The sequence below is a fragment of the Chelonia mydas genome, chromosome 9, assembly GCF_015237465.2.
Source record: "Chelonia mydas isolate rCheMyd1 chromosome 9, rCheMyd1.pri.v2, whole genome shotgun sequence".
Taxonomy (NCBI): Eukaryota; Metazoa; Chordata; order Testudines; family Cheloniidae; genus Chelonia; species Chelonia mydas.
In genome coordinates, this window is record NC_057855.1 from 99,551,168 (window position 1) to 99,574,680 (window position 23,513).

At 49.0% G+C, this 23,513-nt stretch overlaps 1 protein-coding gene across 2 annotated transcripts in view; it reads left to right on the forward strand.

Annotated features, from left to right (window-relative positions):
* Nucleotides 1-15,690, forward strand: part of IL13RA2 (interleukin 13 receptor subunit alpha 2) — a 46,660-nt gene extending 30,970 nt beyond the window's left edge. For both annotated transcript variants that reach the window (XM_043522876.1, XM_037909249.2), the window contains exons 7-11: nt 2,672-2,856; nt 6,959-7,110; nt 8,877-9,021; nt 11,344-11,443; nt 12,416-15,690. In XM_043522876.1, the coding sequence (XP_043378811.1) occupies nt 2,672-2,856; nt 6,959-7,110; nt 8,877-9,021; nt 11,344-11,443; nt 12,416-12,464 (631 nt within the window). In that variant the 3' untranslated portion in view covers nt 12,465-15,690. The remainder of the gene's footprint in view (nt 1-2,671; nt 2,857-6,958; nt 7,111-8,876; nt 9,022-11,343; nt 11,444-12,415) is intronic.
* The last annotated feature ends 7,823 nt before the right edge of the window (nt 15,691-23,513 follow it).

Consider the following 23,513-nt stretch of genomic DNA (forward strand, 5'->3'; position numbering starts at 1 on the left):
TGCCACCTAGGGTTCTTTTCTTTAGGAAAAACAAAGTTGGACTTTTGGACCAAAGTGAATTAACAACGCACTGTCACATTTGTTATAAGTAATGCAAAAGTGAATTATTGGTAAGGCATTGTTTTTACTTTCCCCATGCAAATGGGACACGATATCTATCCAGTTGTTGGTTTCCACATGCTTTTAGCAATTTTGCCAACAACTATCAAAACTGTTTAGAAGTTGTGTTAGTAACAATAATGCCAAAGATCTGTTTGAAAAACGTGACTGTGAATTGGAACACTTAATCACAGGAACAAACGCTTGGAGCTGGAGTGCCTTCCCGTTGACATAGCCACGGCCCAAGGTCATTTTTCAAATTGTAGGAGTTTGTTTGTTTATTAAAGTGAAGAGAAGGACCTTTCCCGGATAATATACGCTGCACAGGGACACTCACTGGGCTTTGAACAGAATGGCCAAATTCAGCCCTCCGGCAAACTTCACGGAAGGACTCCAAGCAAGCAGGAAGTTGGGGTACCTGCCCTGCCCTAGCAGAAATGGACCCACTAGTGGAATGTCCAGGATCTGGGCAAGGAAGGAGGGTTCCCTCCCCAGAGCGTGGGATGTTAAGGACCGTACTGGAGCTCAGTGTTAGGAAGTACTGGAGAAGGTGCATCTCCATGGGCGCCGCAGAGGTGCAATACCTGCTGAGCCTATAATGCTTCTAGCTGGAGGGCAGGGAGGGGTATGTGCCAGTGGCCCACAGCGTACAAAGTCAGCCCTCCGGCCAGCACAGCCACCAACCAGTATGCAGAGGGGGTCAGGGCCAGCACCGTGTCCCTACCGTGCCCTTATACAGCCCCCTCCCCGCTGGGAATGTACGTGCTGCTGGCAGCGCTGGCCAGCCCCCCGCAGTGCAAGCAGCCAAGTGAGCACGGCCTCTTGGGCAGGTGAGCTGGAGATCCCTTGGCGTGAGCCCACAGCTGAGTGCGTGGGCCTGCTTTGGCCCTGGCTGGAGGAATGTTCCCGGCACAAATGAGGGGAGGGATTCCCGATGCTGCACGAAGCTGTGATTTGCTTGGGAAATGTAACCGTGCAGATACTTAGTGTGACCGAGAACAAGGTACCCCCAGCTGCCGGGTCAAGGCATCACTTCCTCCCCGAGAGCTCCTGGCTCTGGTGTTGTGTACACCATGGTTCAGTGTGTCCTGTGCTTCCTCTGGAGGAGCTGGTCTCAGGGGATAAGAGGCCTCATCTGGAGTACTGTGTCCAGTTTTGGGCCCCACACTACAAGAAGGGTGTGGAAAAATTGGAGAGAGTCCAGTGAAGGGCAACAAAAATGATTAGGGGTCTGGAACACATGACTTATGAGGAGAGGCTGAGGGAACTGGGATTGTTTAGTCTGCAGAAGAGAAGAATGAGGGGGGATTTGATAGCTACTTTTAACTACCTGAAAGGTGGATCCAAAGAGGATGGATCTAGACTATTCTCAGTGATAGCAGATGACAGGACAAGGAGTAATGGTCTCAAGTTGCAGTGGGGGAGATTTAGGTTGGATATTAGGAAAAACTTTTTCACTAGGAGGGTGGTGAAACACTGGAATGTGTTACCTAGGGAGGTGGTAGAATCTCCTTCCTTAGAAGTTTTTAAGGTCAGGCTTGACAAATCCCTGGCTGGGATGATTTAGTGGGGGATTGGTCCTGCTTTGAGCAGGGGGTTGGACTAGATGACCTCCTGAGGTCCCTTCCAACCCTGATATTCTGTGATTCTATGAGGCTGCTTATCCGTTAGCTCTGCTGGTAGAGGCTGGGATTCATGACCCTGGGATGACTTCCCACTGGTGACCCATGGTAGCAGTTGTTATGCGAGTATCTCCCCAGGGTGGAGTAGCTGGAAAGAAAAGGTGCCCACCTCTTCAGCTGAGAGTCCACTGAGTGACCAGATCTCCCAGGGTTTCCAGCAGACTGGCGCAATTCGCTACCTTGGGTCAGGGGACGTATTACTTTGCAATCTTCCTGCACCATGTGACCTCATCGCAAAAGGGAACGTTCTCTATGTTCGGCTCCAATGGTAAAAGCTGCCGTCTCCACGTTCTAATGCTCAGCCATATGGCATCTCAACCGTCATCGCGAGTGACCCCCTGATGGCTTGCCCGCTAGCCTGGGTGCATCTCTTTCCAAGAAAGTCTGGTTACTCACCAGACTTTGACTGAGTCATGGCCTTCTTTGCAAACATATTTTTAGTTTGGCTTAGTCTGAAACTTTAGAGAAAAGAGGATCCAAAGACGAGTCTTTTCTTCTGCTTCCTGGCCCTACTCACTTTTAGGGCAATTTTTTTTAATCATCAACCTTTTAAGACAGGACATGAAACACAACTTCTTTTTTCAGTGTCAAATGGTTTTTCACCATAGCCAGCCCAGGAACAAACAGGATTCATGTTTAATACTATGGGTTTTTATATGATCATGAAGTAGTGACATGAATATTTATTCACTCTGACTAATGATTAAAGAGGCCATTCTGGTGTAGATCTTGATTGATCTTGCATATTTATTTCACTGAATGATTGGATCATGAACTGTATTAGTCAATGACCTGTCAGACCTTTCTGAAGAATAAAACACAGTGCAAATATTTAAAAAATCCTCTATTTAAATATGGCATGTAACAGAATTTTCCTAACTTATGCATAGGTACGAAGGGCTGGATCATGCAGTGCAATGTGATGACTATCGTCAGACTCATGGAAGAAATACTGGATGCAATTTGCAAAACCTGAGGCAGGCAGAATATACTGATTTCAATGTCTGTGTTAATGGTTCTTCAGAGTCCACGTGGCTGAGACCCTCCTACTTCACATTCCATCTTCAGAATCTAGGTAATGATGACAATGGGCCATCTATTTTTGCAGGCTTCGTGGGGAAAGATGCCGGTTCTTAAATGGTCTAGTAGACCCTGGGATGGTTCAGTAGCTGTCTTGGGGCCAGGTTTCAATGGTTTGTCAGTGTGATGGTAATTAACTGTTGGAACTGTTTACCAAAGGATGTGGTACAGTCTCCATTATTTGACATCTTTAAATCAAGCCTGGCTGACTTGGAAAAAGATCTTCTCCAGTTCAACCTCAAATTACTGAGCTAGGTGCAGGATTCACAGGGGGAGGTTCCCTGCCCTGGGCTTTACAGGAGGCCCGAGGGTTGCCAGGTGTCCAGTTTTCAACTGAAGACCCAGTCGAAAAGGGACCCTCCTCAGCCCGATGAAGATGAGCCAGTGAGTGAGGGTGGGGGAGAGCGAACGACACAAGGAGGCAGGGGGATGGAGTGGGTGGGGCCTTGGGGAAGGGCCAGGGCAAGGGTGTTCAGTTTTGTTCAGTCAGAAAGTTGGCAACCCTAGAAAACTTTCACAGCTATGAGCACAAAGCAATGAAGCTTTGCCGCTCGACACCAGCGGAGGATCTGGCTCTTATGGGCTGGTGGGGTAGTTTTATGGTCTTGGCTGGGCAGCTGTAATGACTGGGTAATTTAGGTGTTGAACTGAAGTCTTCAGACTTTGCAGTAACTATTGTGTGTGTTAAAGGTGCTTACAGCATGGGGAAAGTGCTGGGCCCATTTTAAGAAAATCAACTAAAGGCTCGCTTACATGAAGCCAGTTTGTTCTGGTCCAGCCTAAGGGCCAAATTCAATGTCTCAGTAAACGGTGGCAACTGAGGGTGTCTAAACTGGTTTAACAGTCGCACTGAGGATGCTGGAAGTAGGTGTAAGTCACCTAAACTTATCCTCTCCCCCAGACCTCTGGATTTGGCCCTAAAAGTGATAACCGGTCTACAAAGGTGTTTCCTAGTGCCATCCTAATGGCCATATTAAGGGAGGATTTTGTCAATCGCCGTGGAAAGAAACAGAATGTTGCAGATGCTGGGAGAAAGTGGGGACCTCCAGCTACATGGGTGGGGGGTTCCTGCTCATAGGACAGGTGTTTCCCCCTCTTTCACCTAGCAACTGTGTCCCTGGCTGGCCCTTCAGACGATCGTCACTCTGAGTATGATGGGGCAGTACTGGTAAGAGCAAAGACTCCGTTCTGTATTGCGCAGATAGTGCCTGATGTGGCCTATCACGGACTGTGAGTGATGTAATAAGAATGGCCACTGGAACAGAAACAGCTGCTCTGTGTCTTAATACAACTCGTGATAGTTCAGAAAAGAGCAGCGGCCTTCCAGCTTTTTATTAAAACCAAGAGGGATACAACTGGACGCAGTATGACAGTTACTATTAGATTTTTTGGCTAAAACCATAAGTGAGTTTCGAAGGAGCCGCCCCCTCGGGGGACTGAAAACTGGAGCGTGGCATGGACAGCTAATAGAACGGAGTACAAATGTGCTCCACTGCCCCTTCATAGGGCCTCATGGCCTGGAAATCGCACCAATCTAAGCTCCCTTACTCTCACATAAATATGTTGGTCCAAGGCTTCCTGTGTGACTTTAGGCAAGGCACTTTAATATTAGAACTAGGCAGAAGTTTTTCTCCGAAACATTTTTGTGCCAGAAGATGCAGATTCAGGCTTACAGAAACATTTTGCAAATTTGTGTTGAATTCGCCAAATTCCTTTTGTTTGGGGGTAGGAAAAGTCTGAAAAAAATCTGAAAAAATCTAAACCTTCTTTTCAACACTTTCAGAATGAAACCAGTTTGATTTTTCAATTTGAAACGACTTTTTGTTTTGAAATTTTCTTAAATTTCTTAAATTAAAATTGTGTAAAAAGTCTTGAGAACAAAAAGAAACATTTTGACCCAAAACAAATTTTGCTCTTTGGTTTGCTGAAAATGTTTGTTTCAAGTTGACCTGAATTTGTTTTTTTTAACGGGCGGCGAACTGGAAAATCAGTTCCTCTCTCTCTGCGCTCTACTCACGAGCTCTGTAGCCCTGTTTGCCCGACACAGGGCTGTCGTGAGGGTGAAGTCATCAAAGCGCAGGAGATGGTCGGGGTCGGAGTGGTGGGGGAGACGCGCCGGAATACAGGTTGTGTAACAGAGAAGGGGGCTGTAGTGGGTTTTGTAAACCATTTTACACCTCACCTATGCGATTCGCTCCTTTTAGCTATCATCCTATGGGAGGGCAATTTAGAACGTTTCTACCTAGGAAGTTGGCGCGTGACTGGGATTGATTTACCTCCTCAGTATTAACAACACTTCTGATGGATAGGCTGCAGGGCCTGGGAACGGCCGTCATGAGTCCAGACATTTTTCATTTGAAAGTCTTTTTTGGATGAAAACCAGCCTTTTTAAAATGGAAAATTAATGGTGAAAGCTCTTTTGTTCTATCCATCTTTTCCATCCTGTGACCGGCTCTACTTACCGGGGTCTCTTCCATCTCTAATGGTGGTGACTGCATGCAATTGCTTTATTTTTAGAGGGCACAAATACACTTGCTGCTGTCTGCAATATGTAACTTCATGCGACAAAGCTGGTTTGACAGAAGGATCTCTTAAGTCCTGGAACATTTACCACTGAAGCCAAAGCTCTGGGTATTATGGACTGGATTATGCCATAGGTTTTTAAGCAGACTACTCTCACAAACGCACAGCCATTGATTTTAATGTGAAATTCCGCTTAAAAATCTCTCTGGCACAGTCTGGGTCCATGATAGACCCTTACTTAAGAAGGGAGCAATAATTAACAATTCCTATAGTAGAAGAACACGGGACCACGCTGTCCCTTCCCCCCAGGAGGCAGGAAATGCTGTGACTCCTCACAGCATTTGTACACAAGAGATGTACACAAGAGAAGGCAAAGCCTCTGGCAGAGGGTGGATGTCCCCTTGGTGTGTGGACATCTCCGCGCCCAGGTTCACAACAGCAAGCTAACTCAAACCCAGGTGCAGTTAGTGGCAAGATGGAGATTTGCAACAAGCTTTTGAGCAATGACAGATGATGTGCTGATGCCGACAGGGCAAATTTCTTGCAATATCCTGGACAAACCTTACTGAATTAAATATATGTATCATTGTGGGCCAGGCATTGTACAGAATTCCATAGGGAGGGGACCACACCCCGCAGGATTAAGAACAGTGGAGGGTGATTAGGCAAATTCACTTGGGTTGTAATATCATCCAAGCAGTACCACCACCTGGAGAGAGGCTCCCATGGACTGGTTCAGACTGGATTCTCCAGGGACCAACAGACAAAGAAAGGACTTAGGTTAAATAGCCTGACTCCTGGCCTTCGTTCTGATCCTGCAAATGGACAGGTTCCAATCTTTGCTGGAAAGAGTTGGAAGGTCTCGGCCCCATCTGTGTTCTTGTTCTGAGCCTGGTAACTGCAGGGAAACCTCCCGGGGATGGAGTTGAAGGGCTGCTCACCAGCCAGACCCCTTGTTGGCGTTGAGGTGACATCTGGTACCTGTAGGTTCTTTTATTGTTTTTTCTGTAATGCTTTTACTTTAGGAATATGTGCTTGCTTAGAAAGAGCTGGGTGGTAATTTAACCATGGCAGTTCCACTGTTCCTTGTCTCTGAGGAGGAAAGTAAAGCAGTCCTGATGTTGCTGGGGAATTCACAGTGTGGCAGGGAGCTTGGCAGCCTGAAAATACCCTGGTCAGGAGGGAGAGAGACACATGTCTCCACCCAAGAGAGCCTAAATACGGGTGCCCTGGCTGGACCATGGAGGGGAATACAGGTCCAGTTGCCCTGAACTGTGCTGCTGACCAATGCCATTTCAACTGCAATAACATCTCCAAATACTTGCCAGGCATGAAAGAGCTTTAAGTACCAAACCCCACGTTTCAGAGGAAGAATCTAATTCACACTGACATTCAGAACTAAGTATAATGGCCCACGTCTGTCTTCAGCGCAGCCCACATCCACACAGCTGGTTGTCGGGATGACAGTGGACAGTGAGTACCGTCTCAGGGGAAGCCGCCGAAGTTCAACTAGTGCTGAGAGTAACAACGGTTCCCCAGTGGAAGGTCTGACCTTGTGTCTCTCTCCTTTTCAGTCAAACCTTCTCCGCCTGAGAAGCTGTCGGTTTCCATTTCTGCCTCTGAGGAAGTTCACGTGGAGTGGAGCCCTCCTGCGGGGGGTACCCCCCCACACTGCCTGGACTACGAGGTGCAGCTGACAGAACGGGATGGTGACGATCCCTGGGCGGTATGCGACGCACGGGGTTGTTGATAACCAGCTTTCTTACAAAGGGCTCTCGTTTACGATGAGCAAGAAGGTTGCTCATCATGAAGCCTGTTCCATTTCCTTGCCATCAGGATGGGATGGGAGGGCTGGAAACTGAAGCAGGGAAGGAACAGCCCTAAACTGAATGGTGGGGAGGCTCGTTAGCTGCCAGCAGTTTGTAAAAGTCCGTGAGGAGTGAGGGTTTATGGGTGCATTGGGGCAAAGTTTGACCCGCTGAAAAGAGACACTGGGCTGGAGCCTGCTCCAGACGTACGGTGGTGTAACAGAGGGCAGGATCTGACCTTTACAGATGGTTACATATAAAAAGATCCAATCTTGTGCCTTCTGGATCGGACTGTAAGATCTGCGAGGGGCAGAGAGACGTGGCTGCTAGATTCTCCACTGTGCATGCGCATGGAGGTAAAAGCACGTCATTCCTTCCCCTGGCTGAGCTTAGCGCCCCAGGGCCCTGGCTGTCCCATAGCTTCACCTCGACTGACTAGCCCCTACACCAGTACTTGAATGGATGGGAGGCGGAGGGAACAGGCTGTCATGCCTGGCTCCCCCTGCTTCAGCGGGTGAAGGGGGCAGAGTTGCCTGCACCACATTCTTCTCAGTTCTTGAATGGGTGCAGGATGCTATTGCAAGCGACCTCCCTGCTTGGTGCCTGACTGGGAAGCAGAGAACAGAGATAGTTATGCCAGACCCCACTTCTTATTGCCAGATCTTGGAGAGAGAAGGGAACAAAGGCTTTAAAAAGGGAACAGACGTGTTTTGGGGAGAAATATATTCTCACTTCTAGGGGGGACTGTACCATCAGATGTTCATTGCTTTCTGGGTGAAGCCTGGTTTTATAGCTATGGCCTCTAATTAGGATATAGGAGATCTGGGTTCGAATCTAGTGTTTCCCCAGACTTCATGTGTTACCACAAGCAAGTCGCTTTATCTCTGTGGGACTCAGTTTCCCATTTGTAAAATGGGGATAACAGAACTTCCTTTCTCCCAGCTCCTTTGGCCTGTCTGTATAGACTGGAGTCTCTTCAGGGCATGGTGCTGGCAAAAAGGGGCCCTGGCTTCTCCTGAGGCCCCAGGAGATACCTGAACAACTTTCCAATTCAAACATCCAAAATATTAATTGTGTCAAGTCCGCAGCCTGCACTCGGCAAAGCTTTCCGGGGAATCCACGGGAGTCTTGGCTGAGCAAGGACTTCAGGATTTGGCCCAATGCAAGTGTAATTTTAACTTCTTCAAAGAAGCGGTGCCGAACACAATCTAACGCTGATGTGCAGTGCCTTTCCTCGTGCCTGGTCAGTTACAATTTGGGCTCCAAAATTGTTAGACTGTATTCCTGTCATGCTGCATTTCCTGGCAAATTATAATACATCAGTTAGTGAACTTTATGAAGGGCTCCACAAATTAGCAAGAATAAACTGTGGCCACAGATCACATGCAAGCACAATTTGTTTAGGCGGTTGGTTGGTTTGTTCGTTTCACTCCGGCTGGGTTTGTCGAAAGCCATCACTAAACGCATCTCAAATAAATAAAGCGGGGGGGGTTTAGTCAGCCTCCGAAGCAGCTCTCCCGTTGGCACTGTCTAGACCGGGGGTTAAGTCGGTGCCACGGTGTAGCTGGGGGCGTGGAACGACATAGTTATACTGATGTCAGTTTCTAGTGTAGATACCTGGTCTAAATCCTGTAGCACGTAACCAATCAACCTTCTTTATTCTGCATGTTCTCTTGTTTCTCAGTCTGTGTCAACCCAAGTGGAAACTGCCTTCACCTTCTCCCAGTCCAATCGAAGCCATGTCTCGTGTGTCCGCGTACGAGGGAAAACTAATGTGTTCTGTGCTGACAAGGGCTTTTGGAGTGAATGGACGCGCGAGTGCTTCTACGGTAGGAGACAGCGAAAGAAACGAGTGCGGCGTGGGCCACCATTATCGGTCTGTCTTGGGACTGAGAACTGGAGATCTGGCCCACAGATAGTTTTGCTGCTTCAAAGCACGTTGCAGACATGGGCTATTTCACCTTCACCAAACACCTCCCCATTTTACAGACAGGAAACCGCCTCTTTCCTGTCACCCAGTGCTCTGCTGGCCGCAGAACTGAAACAGTTTTGCTGGACCGGGGCTAATTTTGCAGAGCTGACTACAGAGAGTCTGGCACCCCAGTATGCCATGCAGTCCAGTTCCATGAGAACACTTTCCAAGCCTCCATGGGGCAGGATTTGGGGACTAGGGACAGAGGAGGTGCTGTGCTGTTTGATCTGCCACTATGTGGGTCCGTTAGCCATTGTTTGTTCTGAGTGCAGGACCATGCAGCCCCAGGAAGCAGTGGACTGTGGAGAACCACATCCTGGGGGCAGGATTCCTTCCCCGCTCACCAGCTACTTGACCTTGGCATGGATGCAGAGGGTTTAGCTGACAGAGGGGGATTTCTGGTTGCTGAAATGGGACTAGGGATTTTGGGAGGAGAGAGGTCTAGGAGCAAAGGGGCAGCATGCGGATACAGTCCTGTCCCCTGACTTGCTACAAAGCAGGGATGGTATAGGCATCCCAACAGAAAATCACTTCCAGGGCTGGGTCACAGCCATGGCATTTCTGGATCCGGTCATCCCAGGACAGCACCAGACACAAGATTAGTGAGTAAACCCACTTATACATGGAGTGACACACCACTTCTGGGAAGCAGCATCTGGGGAAATCTTGGTTTAATTAGCTATGAGAGCAGCAGTATGAATGAATGCAGGGACAGTGGAACACTTCAACAGCAAGTACTACAGGGTAGTGAGACTTTGGCCTGGAGGGAATATCTGACTCTGAGCTCGGAGACACTTTGTACTCACCGCGGGGTGCGGGAGCACACCCCATTCCCCGGAATATGTGTCATCCCACACGCTCAGACTGTCTCTGGCTGCACACAGTCTGTGGTGAGAACTCAATGTGCAGGTGTTTCCCAGCCCATGTGGTGTGACCCTCGGGGGTGGAGGTCGTAACAGGGAACCCTCTGCGTTGTGCCCACAGGGAGAGGGGAAGAAGTCAGCAAAATCTTATTGTTGCTAGGAACCTGCCCTACCTTCTGCTGCTGCCTTGTCACTTCTTGCCTCAGAACCAGCCCAGGTGCAGCTCAGCCCAGCTGTCAGCTCTGGGGGCTGAGGCCACGGAGAGGCTGGAGACTTCACAGCCGCTGGGAGCAGAGTGCTGGGCGGGGGAGAAGGAAACAATCCTTCAACCAGCATCCTCACCCAAACCACCCCCATCGTGTCTTCCCGTGAACTAAATCCCAATAGCCTTTGCCATCACGAAGGATTATGAGATGAGGAGGAAGGCATGATGGGTTTTTTGGGGTGTGGGGGGTTCCACGTTAATACAGTCAAACTGCACTGGGTTATCATAGGATGCAGGTGACCAGTTGTATTGTTTCTGTGACCTGGCTACATGAGCGTCATGGTTACAGTGGGCCCGCCTGGACTGAATTTAAAATCTGTTTCATTATGTTAGCAGCTTTTTATAATTAGGACTCAAAACAACTAAGTGCCCTATACAGCACATATTTGGAGAGGGTTACTCTTCTGGGCAGGGGTGCGGGCCAGAGCCCTGGATTCAGTCCTTGGCTGTGTCACAGGCTTCCTGTGTATTCTTGGGCAGGTCACGTCACCCCTCTCGGCCTCACTTCCTCATCTGTGAAATGGGGATGACAGAAATTTCTGTCTCCCCTCTGTCTGCCTGGGCTATTCAGGTTGTAAATGTTTTGTGGGAGGCGCTTCCTTTCCTTGGCAATTGGAAACACTAAAACAAGAATTGTGAAAACGTTAATTCCCTTTGGAAATACACATTATCACCCCCAATTCCACTATACCACTGTAAATCTAAAATAACACCCCAGACTCTCACCAGCATGAGTGAGATCAGAATTGGGCCTGCTGGCTCGAGGGTTGTGAAAGATGTTTCCCTCTTGACGTGAGTGGGTGATAAACATTTCAGTTCAGCAAAGAGTGGCAATAGTGTACAAAATGCGGTCCACAGCGGGGTATCGTGCGTCTAACCCTAAAATATTTGCAAGGATTAATGGATGTGTGCAGCATGTTAAATCTAATGATACACTAACACATATGATGGGAAAACAGGATTTTGTCTTTGGCTCCAGTCTCTTTGCAGTATAATGTAATTACTACAGAACGGAGAAATTCCTTGAATGCTTTGTGGTTTGTCTTCACAGTGTCCAGAAAAGATGAAAAGCAGCTGTTCCTCCTCATTGCAGTAGTCTTAAGTTTTCTGACCGTCGTGATATTTATATTAGCTGCACAGCGGAAGAAAAGGTAAGCGCTAAGGCAGCTCGTCGAGCTTTTTCAGATTGTACAGTTAGAAATGAACTGAACGGAGGCATAACTGATATAATGCCAGAATCTATCGCCATTGACCAGTGACCTGGGAGCAGAACTTGAGCCTTAGGCTGGCCCTGAACAATCTTAGTTTACATGCTAGCAATGACTATTACGTTTAATACGATATACAGTCACTGTTAAGCAACGCCGTTATTGTGCATAAATGTCTAGCTGTCTATCACACGTATTTCAAAAGAAGAGTAACCGTTTTTGTGTCGGCTTCATGATCTAAAACGTGTTAGAAAGGCCTGGGGACTGGGCAGGTACATCTTCCTCCTAGCTGTCTAGGTCAAGTTAAGGTGATGTAAAGTTACACTTCTGATCAGAGTCTTCTGTTACCCCAGTGTAATTCTCAACTGTTTCCATCCGTTCCCATGAAGTTACTCCCAACTTACACCCGTGGAACGAATGCCAGCATCTCTGTCCAAAGCCACGGGGGCAGATCTTCACCCCCAGGGTAAACGTGTCCAGCCTGTACTGGATCTATGTCAGTTCACACTGGGGCACTGCCCTACACCTTTTATGCCACTATCTCTGTAACATGCATTGTTGGGTAGACATTTTCCCCTATTAATGATTGCACAGAGGGAAGCAGGTATGGTAAATTAATTACCCACATCCTAGTTACTTAGTTAAATGTTCTTTGGGTCAGAAGTATCCCTTAGGATCTGTGTCAGGCAAATTAACCATGAAAGCTATGTTTAGAATCACCCTTTCTCTATGACCACATAATCTCAAAGCACGTGGATAGTCTCTTGTTTTACTGATGCAGGTGTCAATGGAGAGGAAGCGTTAGCTATAGAAATATTGTCACTCTAATAATAGATCCATTATTTGGATGTCCTGGATTTTATGCATACCTACATGTTGATATTATTTTTTGTATTTGCCTTTTATATTTTGAAGAACAAATAGAGAGAAAAATATATCCCCTACATCTCTATATTTGGAATAATTGCTGAATAAAATGATTTCCAGAGATGCCCTGTGAGAAGTCAGTGGAACTTACTGCTGCATTATACACATGTTATTGATGTCCATAATAAAGACCCATGTCAACTTCAGGTTCCTGGCATTCTTGGCAAATGACATCCTCCAGTGGGATGCTAACCCTGCAAATGGGCTTGTTGTGCAGCTTGTGTCCAGTGGATTGCCCTTAGCATGTCATCCCAAGAACAGACGTGAAACCTGAACTTCTTACGAGTCTTTTCTACTTCCCCCCACACACTTAGTATGCTTCTGTAGTCCAACAACACGAAGGTCAGAGAAGTTTATTGACTGATGCTGGAATAACTTTTTATAACATAACGGAGCGAAAAAGGAGGCAGTGGAGAATGTGATGAATAATATCAACAGGTCTGCTGTGTGCGTTTATGAGAAGGAATTGAACCACTGTTAACATGATGGAAACTGAGTGGAAGATCAAGGTTATATCCACCTGCTTAGGAAAGGTTGCTAGATGCTATTGTCTGTATTCAGGTATATTTCCCTGCTGGCTCCCTCGCTACCTTCTTTCAGTCCACTGTTAATTTTTAAACAGTGAACGTTATTTAACTGCATTTATTTAATCATGTCATCTACCATGCCACAGTTATTTGTGAAAGTGGATTGGGGAGACCTTGAAACAGTTTTTTGCAGGGAATGGCTGTGCTTACAAATACGGTGAATGGCAGATGGATCATGGGAGGAACAAATCCTAAGGATATGCTGTGAAGTGCTGGAAGGGGGGGGATGTCCTGCAGGACTTGGACACGGAAAATGCAGCTTTACAAAGCACCCAGAGGTTCCTAGATCTGAAAGACCCTTATGCAAAGGAATGCCCAGCAGATGAAATGTATGACCAGCTTTAAACGAAGCATGTGGAGTAAAAACTGCCCAGTGCTGATAATGGACAAATCGCATTACACCAATACTCCTTGAGCTTGCTTTGAGCATATTTTCACTTTCTACAACTCTCTCAGTGAACATTATGGGAGGAGGGTTCAGAAGAAGAAGGAAACTTTCAGTGACTAGCTGATGCTTGGAAAGGTGAATTTCAAATCAACACAAACCTGAGTCCAACAGCTGCCTTCATCCGATCAGAAAATAGTAACGTCCTGTAGGCAAAGGGCTGAACCTGCAACCTCACTCATGGCATGGGAACTGTGTGCGGGATGGGGCTGAGAGAGGGAAGTGAAGCTGGGGGACAAAAGATCTTTTGAGTATGGCACATGCTTGCTTTGTAACTCCACGATTGGGCCTTTGTAACTCCGCGATTACTAACGGAGAAGGGAGCAGTCCTGGACCTGACAATATAGCACAGAAAAGATGAACCCAGGCCCAAGGCGCAGGATGGAATCAGAAAAAACTAAATGCTGGCCCTGAGTTGAGACTCTTGGTTCCAACCCACCATGTCCCTTAATGCAGAAGTGTTTGGCTCATGGACGTTTCTAAAATACACGGGCAGAGGAAGCAATACCCATGAGTGCAGGCGGGAACGTTTGTTTAGAAGCTCACCGGCTCATTCTTTCTTTACTCTGGTTTCCACATGGCACACATGCAGTGCAGCATACTAGAAATGTGCGTGGGACTGCCTGATGGATGGGTGCATCCGTACACGGTTACTGCATGTCCGTCAGGTGTGTGTGTGCAGGCAAGGGTCCCGCATAGCCAGTGACTTGCACATGCAATGCACGCGTAAATTAGGTGCAGAATTGCACGTGCAAATGGGGACTGTTAAATTTTCAATAAGACATTTTGAGACCAACAAACAACAACCAACTGCCACAACGAACAAATGTTGAGCCAGGACAACTTCCCCCTCCTTGTTTCAGGAGCATCCTGAAGGATCTTACCACAGAGGATGCAGTGATTAGCTGATATACCACCTATTCTAAGGTAGCTGCAGCCCCCCAGGACTCAGTGCCTCGTCAGTGTTCGCCGTTAGGAGCATTGAAAGCCTCCCGTAAATCGACTGGCTGGCAGGAAAGAACAGCTGATGTAGAGCATCTGCCTGCAGGGACTGCTGCAGTGGGGCAAAGAAGCAGGTCAGCCTGGCCAGGGATGACCCAAATTAAAATGTTTTGCACGAAGGAAAATGGCTAACACCAGCGAGAGGCTGTTGACAAGCTGCCTGGTGCTCTGTGCGGCTGAAAGGAGGTCCATGACCGGTGGTGTGTCAGGGGACAGACTATTGTGGTTTGTGGTGTCAGCATGTAAGTATGCAGGCTGGGGCGATTAAAGAGACCCAGCGTACGTGGTTGGTATCAGATTGCCTGCTGACTAGCCTGGGCTTTGGTGCAGGTGTCGTGTGTGCTCGTGATCCCCTCCTCCCCACACCCACTGTCATTTCAGCTGGCAATAAGCCATTACGAGCCGCTATAGTGACTGGTTTGGTTAACCCAAAATAGCCCCCATGGCTGCTGCTATCTTAGTGCTCAGCCTTGTGAGTAATACCGCACGCTCAAATAGGGAAACAGTCCATATAGCTGTGGTTCTTGAGTGTGGCCACAGGTTCTCCAGTCGTAACCCAGCTGTATCAGTGTCTGGCCAGCACGTTTTACATAGTAATAAAACACATTCACGCTGACTCATCCGGTAAGTTCGTGCAGGACACGCAGATTCTTCCGAGAACTAGTGAGTAAGGCACACACGGGATTATTTAAGTCTTGGGGAGGAAAAATGTAATCAAAGCATTTGGTAATGTTTATAGTGGGCAGGAGGAAAAGCTGGGAATTACCCCCGTCACAAGAATGTTGACATGACGTCCCAGCACGGAAAGGTTGGAGAGGGAAGAAGAAATTAACCGAAAGCGCAGCTTGACTTCTGTGACAGTCGCAAAAGAAATTACACTAATTAAACTTAGTTGCGGTGCTGCCATCTCGGTTACCTCACTCAGGCAAGTGTTACTGCGAAGTTTATTTTTTTAAATGCTTATAAAACAGGCTAAGAAACTGTGTAACTGGGGTGAGGGGTGTTGGCTGCTTGGCCCAGTGGCTGAAGTAGCCTAACAAGACTTTGAGGCTCATTTCAAGTCCACCGCAACTGTCAGGTTGGTTAATGCCAATGTTGTACCAGGGTCTGTTCATTTACCTTGGACCATATTTATTTCTGATACTTGTACTAGTACTTTCTTACTCCTGTGCTGGCTTATTTCCTAAATTAATAAACTTTCTTGCCACAGAAATCAGTGGCCAAACGCCTCCGAACTTTTCTGTTATTTCAGTAGGGGGAAAAAAAGACCAGAATCAAAATAAGAATTTATTCCAAATGCACAAGCTGTTTCTTTACCCTGCTGATTAAAATGTATTATTTTCAGATGTGCACTTCTGAGTACCTCACAAACTGTAACAAACCCAAAGAAGGGGGACGTCCTGTACTGTGTAGTTCTCCAGTATCCAAATTCAGAGACATGCACCAACAATTATTAAAGAATTGAAAGGCCTGAGAGACAAGAGAAGCTGGTGTAAATCAGCATAGTGCCATTGGCTCTGATTTGATCTGCAGCAGGGGCCGATCTGGGCCACAAGACGTAACGTTTGGAGGGGGTACAGACTCCAGCCAAGTAGGCCTTCTCCAGTGGGGTACAGGGAGAAAAACTGAGCATAGAAAACATCTGAGAGAGAACAAAAACCTACCCCCGTATGCAGCTGGGACCAACTGAAAGCACCATTGCTGGGAATGGAGGAAGCGCTGAGTCAGAGCGCTGGATTAAACCATGAGGCATTGCTGGGAGTGCTCATGCCTGCCTTGCAAGGGGCCTTCCCAAGCTGCTCCAGAAGGGCTCTTCCCTCTTCGTTGTCTAGCCCGCTATGCTATAACAATGCTACTGGTTCAAGGCAGGCCTGCCAGCCAGCTGGCTTGGTGTGACACTTTATTCCTGCTCCATGACTGGGGCCAAAAGCTACAAACATATTTTGCTTTTATCCTGAACACTGGCGCCATGACCCAGCGGCTGTGTGCACTGCAGTACAGGATGAAGGGCACACTTGGTCACCTGTGTCCAAAACGCTCACAGCTGGCTGTACAAAGAACAGGCTCAGAACCTGGGTTTCTGATGACACTCAGCCCTGTGAGTAACACCCCAAACAAGTCTCAAGTGCACTGCCCCAGTAGCACCCAGCAGGCCCAATTACTTACCAGTGATGGCCATTAACCCCCAGGCAGGGAGGGAGACGTGTGGTCTTGAACAGGGAGGAGACATGAATATACAGCTCTGGAGAAAACAGATGTGGTCAGCTGGGTGGGCTTGTGGGTCAGAGCGGGGATTAGCCTGTGGGGCAGAGCGCGGGGTATGAACTAGGGTGGCCAGGTGTCCCGTGTTCGGCTGGAACGTCTGATTAGAAAAGGAACCTGGTGGTGTTAGCTCAGCCACTGAGTGGTGGGGTGAAGCAGTAGCTGCTCTCCCCCCACCCCCGTCCCAGCCTGCCGGAGAACTGGCTGCTCCCAGACCAGGCTGCAAAGACGATACCAGCCCCACGGGGGGAGGAGGGAAACTGTCTGACCCCCCGCCCTGCTGTGCCTCGATTTCCCTAGCCTCTTGCTCCAGGGACCGCCCCCACCAGCCCTGATTTCCCCACTGTAGTCCCTTGCTTTAGGGGGGGGAAGGCTGACACCTCCCTCCCCCAGCTGTGCCCCAATTGGGCAGCCAGGCAGGCTCCACATCAGCTCCTCCCAGCCCGGCTCTGCAGGCAGCTGGTGAGTCCTGGGGGATGAGGGAGCGAGTGACAGGGGTGGAGTGGGAGATGGGGGGGGGCAGGGCCTAGGCGAAAGAGGCAGGGTGGGGGGAGCGGGCTTCCTGAGCGTGTTTTCTCTGGCCCCAGTCATCCAGTCTTGTCCACTCTCCAGCCAGACAGTGGTTTGGCCTCATTGTAGGTCCCCCCCACAGCCAGGCTCCTTCAGCTTCTGCCTGGTTCCCTTAGCTGAATTCCCAGGCTGCCCACCTCCCCCCGGCAGGCACGCTGTGGGCAAAGCCAGCTGCTGCGGGCGCACGCACCCCCCTCCCTGGGCTGCCACGGTCTAGCATGGCACCCTGCAAGCAGCCCCCCTGTGTGCTTGGCCATGAATTGCTCTGCTGCCCAGGCTGGGGCTTTGCCCAGGAAACGCGGGGAAGCGGGGAAAGCCACCGTCCCAGGGGAGTCCAAAACCTGCGTTACCCTCATTTGAAAGAGCCATTCTGCTATGTTAAGGGTGGCCTAGCGCCTGGGCGGCACAATAATTCGGGCATCCCTGAGAGACTCATTCTGGAACTGTCCTAACCCATCTGGAAAGTGTTGATATTTCTACTAGGCACTTGTGCACCTAAGGGCCCCGGTAATAATAAAACCTACCCAGAATTAAATAATTGTTAGCTAGTAAACTGCCCACTGGCTTTGGGTAGTTGGTAAATACAGGGTTACTTGACCCAGTTTTAATTTAGGGAAACTGAGTCGCAGCACAAGACGGGGCAGAGGTGGTTGCCCCGACTTGCCAGGCCCTGTGACACGTGTGTGTGTGTGTGTGTGTGTGTGCGCGGGATGTCGGGGGTCCTTGGTAATGGGCTGTACCACTGAACAGCTTTAAGGTTCCTGAAGTGGCGGGCTGGCAGGGCATGGGGCGCCAACTTTGTAATATTTAAAATCTGAATACTCCAGCGGGCAGGTTGGAACCTCCCCTGCCCCATTTCTGCCCCCATCCACTCCTCTTCTCCCTTCCCCCGTCACTCACTTCTCCTGCGGGCATCCGCCTGAGAGCTGCAGCTGCCCGATATGGGTAGGAGGCAGCCCTGGCTGAGTAGGGGCTGGTGCCGGTCGTGACCCAGCAGCTCCCCTGCGTCCAGTAACTGTTCTGTGGGTGTCTGGTCAATAGATCTCACGGGATACTGTCAGGCACCGGGGCAGACCGTTCCAGCATGCTCTCCCCCACCACCGACACAAGGCCAGTGTCCGCCAGTCATTCAGGCTGAAGGGAGTCTAACTGCCAACAGTGGAGACATTTGCCACGCTGGCCGGGCAAAACAGTCCGAGCCCAAAGTGAAATGTCACCCCTTAGGCCTTGTAACGAAAAGACATTGAACAATATGGGCCTGGGCTTGGGGTGTGGCTTTGAGACAGGGAAGTGTCTCAAGGGCAGGAAATGGAGTGGGGCTCACATACCCTGTGGATGGCCAATGGCGTCCCCAGAGCTGCGGGCAGGCGACCGCCTCGGGTGCCAGGCTTGGGGGGCACCGAGCGGGGGGTGCTGGTTTCGTTGTCAGTGACAAAAGGGAAAATGGAATGTTTGAAGTCACATGGTTCAGGTGTTCCGTGGGCAGAGTCATTTTTCATTAACCTCCTAGACTGTTCTGGACCTTTGTAGAAGCTCACGGAACCTTTCTGAGAACGACATTTTCCTCGAACCTCCTAGAATGGTGTCAGCCGGGCCCTCGGGTGTGTAGGAAGGACGGGGCATCGCCAGTCAGCCAGTGAGATATAAGAACGAAGTGAGAGCCCAGCTGTGATATTGTGAACCTTGTTTTATTGTGTAATTGTGAAAGTGTGTTTGCGTTTAAGGAGCGACTAATAAAGGACCTATTTCATGAGAGGCCAGAAATATCCATCAAACCCCTCTCTAGGCACCAATATAATATAAATACGGTTACTACTTTTGCCATGCTTAACACGTAATGTTTGATGACCTTCTAAGACTGCGGAACAGAGTCCTCTCTTCAGAGCACTGCAAAGGAGATACGTCTGGTTTTCAGCATCAACTAGCAGGTGCAAGATCCTCACGGACAATGTTACAAATCTGACCATGACGCCGCTAAGTGACACCCGTGGGAGACTCTCAGCGTGGAGCAAACGCCATGAAGAGCCGTGTCCGTTGTCGTAACACTTGAAAGACAGCGAGCCCCAGCCTGTGCCATGGCCATCACCCCAGGTTTGTTGCTCGTGTTGCCATTTGCTTAAAGCAGAACCCGTCTGAACCTCTCACCGTGGTTATGTTTTTTTTTTCCTTACTTGGATCAATAAAGTCTGAGCACCATTAAAATACAAGCCACAAGAAACAGTTGCTCCTAAGGGAGTGTCCCTGGAGAGCATCAATACTTGTTGAATACTTGAAAACAAGACTCTGCACTTGCTGCAGGGGAATGGATACTCAGTAAGCGTGCCGGTCATTGCCTAGTGGCATTTGATTTGGTAAGTAACAAAGCAGAAGGGGCAAATGTCAATTACACCAACAGCACCTGACCAGGTGTCATTGCATAGAGCCCCATGGACAAGTGCTGATTTCTCACCAAAAGCAACAACAGACCGACAGAAGATAACACACCTTGCATTCCATCCTTTTCAGCCCTCAGGGACTTTCTTTTTCCTGGCTGAGTCACCCTGGGCCCCCTGGCTAATCACGTTGCAGTGGGTTGAAGTGTAGAGCCTGAAAAATGACATTAAAACAAGTCAATTATGGTCTGTAACAGGCTTTTCACTCCTGTTGTGAGTGAGGGAATGGAAAAGGCAGACAGACCGTTCTATTGTAGACTGCTATGGAGTTGTTGGCTGGGTAAAGGGAGCTCTTATAGGAGCTAAACCATCGTGACCACTGGGTGTCAGCGTTTGTACTTGAATCCAAATGATCAGAATAAAGCAAATCTACCAGGCCAGACGTTGGTATTTAGTGCACTAAAGTTAAATGGAGGCAGATTCTCTGCTGCCGCTGAGGTCTGCTCAGTAAGGGCTCTCCGGCTCCTAGATCCTCTGCCCCAGACCTGCTCCCAGCATGGACTAGAGCAGCTAAATCCCTGCCCCCACCAACTCCTGCCATGGTTGGGATGTGGAGGCTGCAGGGGTGTCCACTGCATCAGCTACACACCTGCAAGAGGGAGAGGGCCAGACGGTATTTCGGCGCTGAGCAGACCTGACTTGCATGTGATGGAGAAAGGATTGTTATTTACCAATGGCTTCTGGCGAGGAATGTGACCAATTTCTAGTTTGTGGCCAAATATAAACAAAGGCAGCTTCAAGCAAGCGGGGTTGGGGGGGGGGGGAGCATCTCCCATGGAAGCCTCTATGCCCGAATCCATGGGAGCTGAACAGTGGTGTAAGTGACACCCAGGGAAAGACGCAGCTCAGGCTGGTGTAAATCTGGAGTAACTCCATTACAGTCAATGGAGCCACACCAGGTCTACAGTTACACACTGGTTTAAGTGAGACTGTAGGTGGCAAAGCATACCTTGCACTCCTCTGGCATTCAGCATGCGCAAAGTGAGGGTGGGTCACACGCTGGGGCTGCTGCAGGGGGAGTGTAGGGAAATACAACTCAGGAAGCAGTAAGAGAAAGCAGCTCCCCCCCAAAACACTCTTCAGCCTATGCCTGCACCATCCCCAACAGGCCTGAGGGCCAACTTCATCCCTGGGTGAAAACTCTCATTGATGGAACAATTGCGTTCAAATCTGACTCTCACAAGCCCCCAGCGACTGGGCCATGCACGTTCTCCTGGCGCCAGGCTGAGTCCCGCTGACGTGTCTCTTCTTCCAGGGACAGCCCTGGGATAATGCCAAACGCCTCCTAAAACCACATCATGCCAGCCTTCAGCACTGACTTGATCAATTGTCAAACTAGCACCTTTGTGCTTTGGCCCGTGCTGCCCCCTAATGCTTGGGAGCTGCACCCCATAAACGGACTCGTTAGCCTCCTTCAAATCCCGCCTCAAAGCCCTCCCTTTGCTGCGATGCCGACAAAAACCAAGAACCGTGGCGGGTGTGCTGAGCCCACTGTCCATGCTGCTGCCCAGCATTGTTTCATTGGTTCCTTGTGCCCTCCCACCCCTCCCTTTCGGCTGTACCCTTCTGTCGTCTCTTGGCTTATGCTGAGATTGTAAACTCCCTGGGGCAGGGGGCTCTCTCTTTGTTCGGTGTTTGTACAGCCCCTAGCGTAACGGGGTCCTGGGCCATGACTGGAGCTCTTGGGTGCTATGATAATATAAATAATAATGGCCAGGGTAGCTGCTGCTGCTGCTGCTAGGATGATCTCCCATGGCAGCTTAAGAGGATGAAATATGCAGTTATTTCAGCAGCTGTCACCGAGCTGATTTACACAAGCACTCGCACTGAAACAACAAATGGTGTGAACCAAAACCAGGGGAGTCATTTCTGCATGAGTCTCTGTGTTACCAACCTGTGCTGAATCAACATTAGCCACTTCCGTCCCAAACGAAGGATTTCCACCCCCAGGTTCGCACTGATGCCACTGACTCAGGTTTAACCCTCTTTAGTCCATCTGCTGCTCTCTCTCCTGGCTAGATTTCGTTTGCAAGGAAAAATTAATTACTCTAATAAGGCAGATTTGATGTCCAGTTTGAGGATCCTGAAGAGCCTGGAGTCACATTTATTGTCTGGTTAAAGCTGGCAGAACTGGGGATACTTGGAGTTTGACTAATGCTGTAAAAACTGCGGTATACATGGACCGTGATCTGTTTGTCAAATTCCCATTACACTAGATTGGAAGCTCTTCAAGACAGGGACTGTGTCTCTCTCTAGGTTTGCACAGTGCACTCCACAATGGGGTCCTGATCCTGATTTGGGAGCTGCCATGATTTCTATCCTAAGGGGATATAAATCGGCGCAGCTCCTTTGACTTCGCTGGAGGGATTCCTGTTTACTCTTCCTGTGGAGGAGATGGACCTTACCAAGTCATAACAACAGTGCAATTGAATAGCTTTGTGGGACTAAAACTGTTTACGTCACTGACCAGCAGGGCCTGTTTGGGAGAGGACTATGAAGCAAGAGCCTTTTGTGTATATATAAAACTCAGATGTTCTCCGGCAGATCTCAGGAGCACATTGCTTAGAGGCAAACAGATCCATTGGATTCATGTCCCGAACAAATATAGCACTAAGCAACAGTTGCAAATGAGCTGTTTGAGTGGTGGAAATTGCTCTGCAAATGGTGTGTGTCAAACTCACCCTATGAACACGCAAAGAAATAAACCAAGCTGCGGTGAAACAGTGACCATCAGAAGCTTTGTACCAAAATCAATATTAATTTTCTTGCCTTTCCAGATGCTGGTCTCCTGTTGAGGCTACTGTCATTCAGCCATGACATAGAATGATTGCTCCAGGGATCCAACCGATCAGTAACCCTCTACACTAACAGGTGGTAGGCCACAGACATTTCAAAGGGTAAAGCAATTAATAAATCCTAGGCAGAGGTAGTGGCACTGACATTTCGCCTTCTGTCAGCTCCACTCAGCTGGAAAAAGCTGTTTAAAGGGGATTTTACACCAACGTCAGTGATAGCAGATACAGGTCCTGAGTGAGAACAGGCAAAAGTGCCTCGGTCGAACTTGCGTTGGGAAGCTTTGAATTAACAGGTGTCTTGTTTCCGTCTGCCGTGGCTCTTCACTTGCCTTTCAGCTCAGTCTGCCCCTGTGGTGGTGGCTTCACCTCTGCAACGTGGTCCCCCCGCTCGTGTGTGCTGCTGATTCTCAGTTGTACGTATCACACAACACCTTTAACAGCTCTTCCATCCTTCATCTGTCTTGACCCAACACCACACGACTGTCAGCGCAATGTGTCGGAGAAGGAAGCGACTCCAAAAGAAACAGCTTCCAGCCTTCTCCATCCCCGCTCCACCGAGCTCTCCTGTGTGCACGCTGTCTGGACCTTGACATCCTACTTGTCCTCACTAAACTAATCCGTTGTGGCCACTTCTTCTGACACCGGTGTCCTGCGCTCGCTCACCTGCTGAGCCGTGGCAGAGTTCCAGGGCCTCGCAGGCCAGCTTTCAAGTGGAGAAGAAATCAGCGATCTGTGTATATTCTAAGTGTAATTTGCTTGATTTGCCCATGTACACCAGTCCTGAAATGAGATGATCAACTAGCATGCAGGCAATCCCTACTTCCAGAAATCTCAGCCCAGCACTCATGATCTGGTGGCCAGCACCTGTGCACCAAGGAGGGATTCTAGCACAGAGCAAACCTTCTTGCTGCTTTCAGTTGCTTCTACTACAGAGACTCTCGCAATCAAACCTCCAGTAACACACGCATTTCTTCCATGGCTAACAACCTGCTT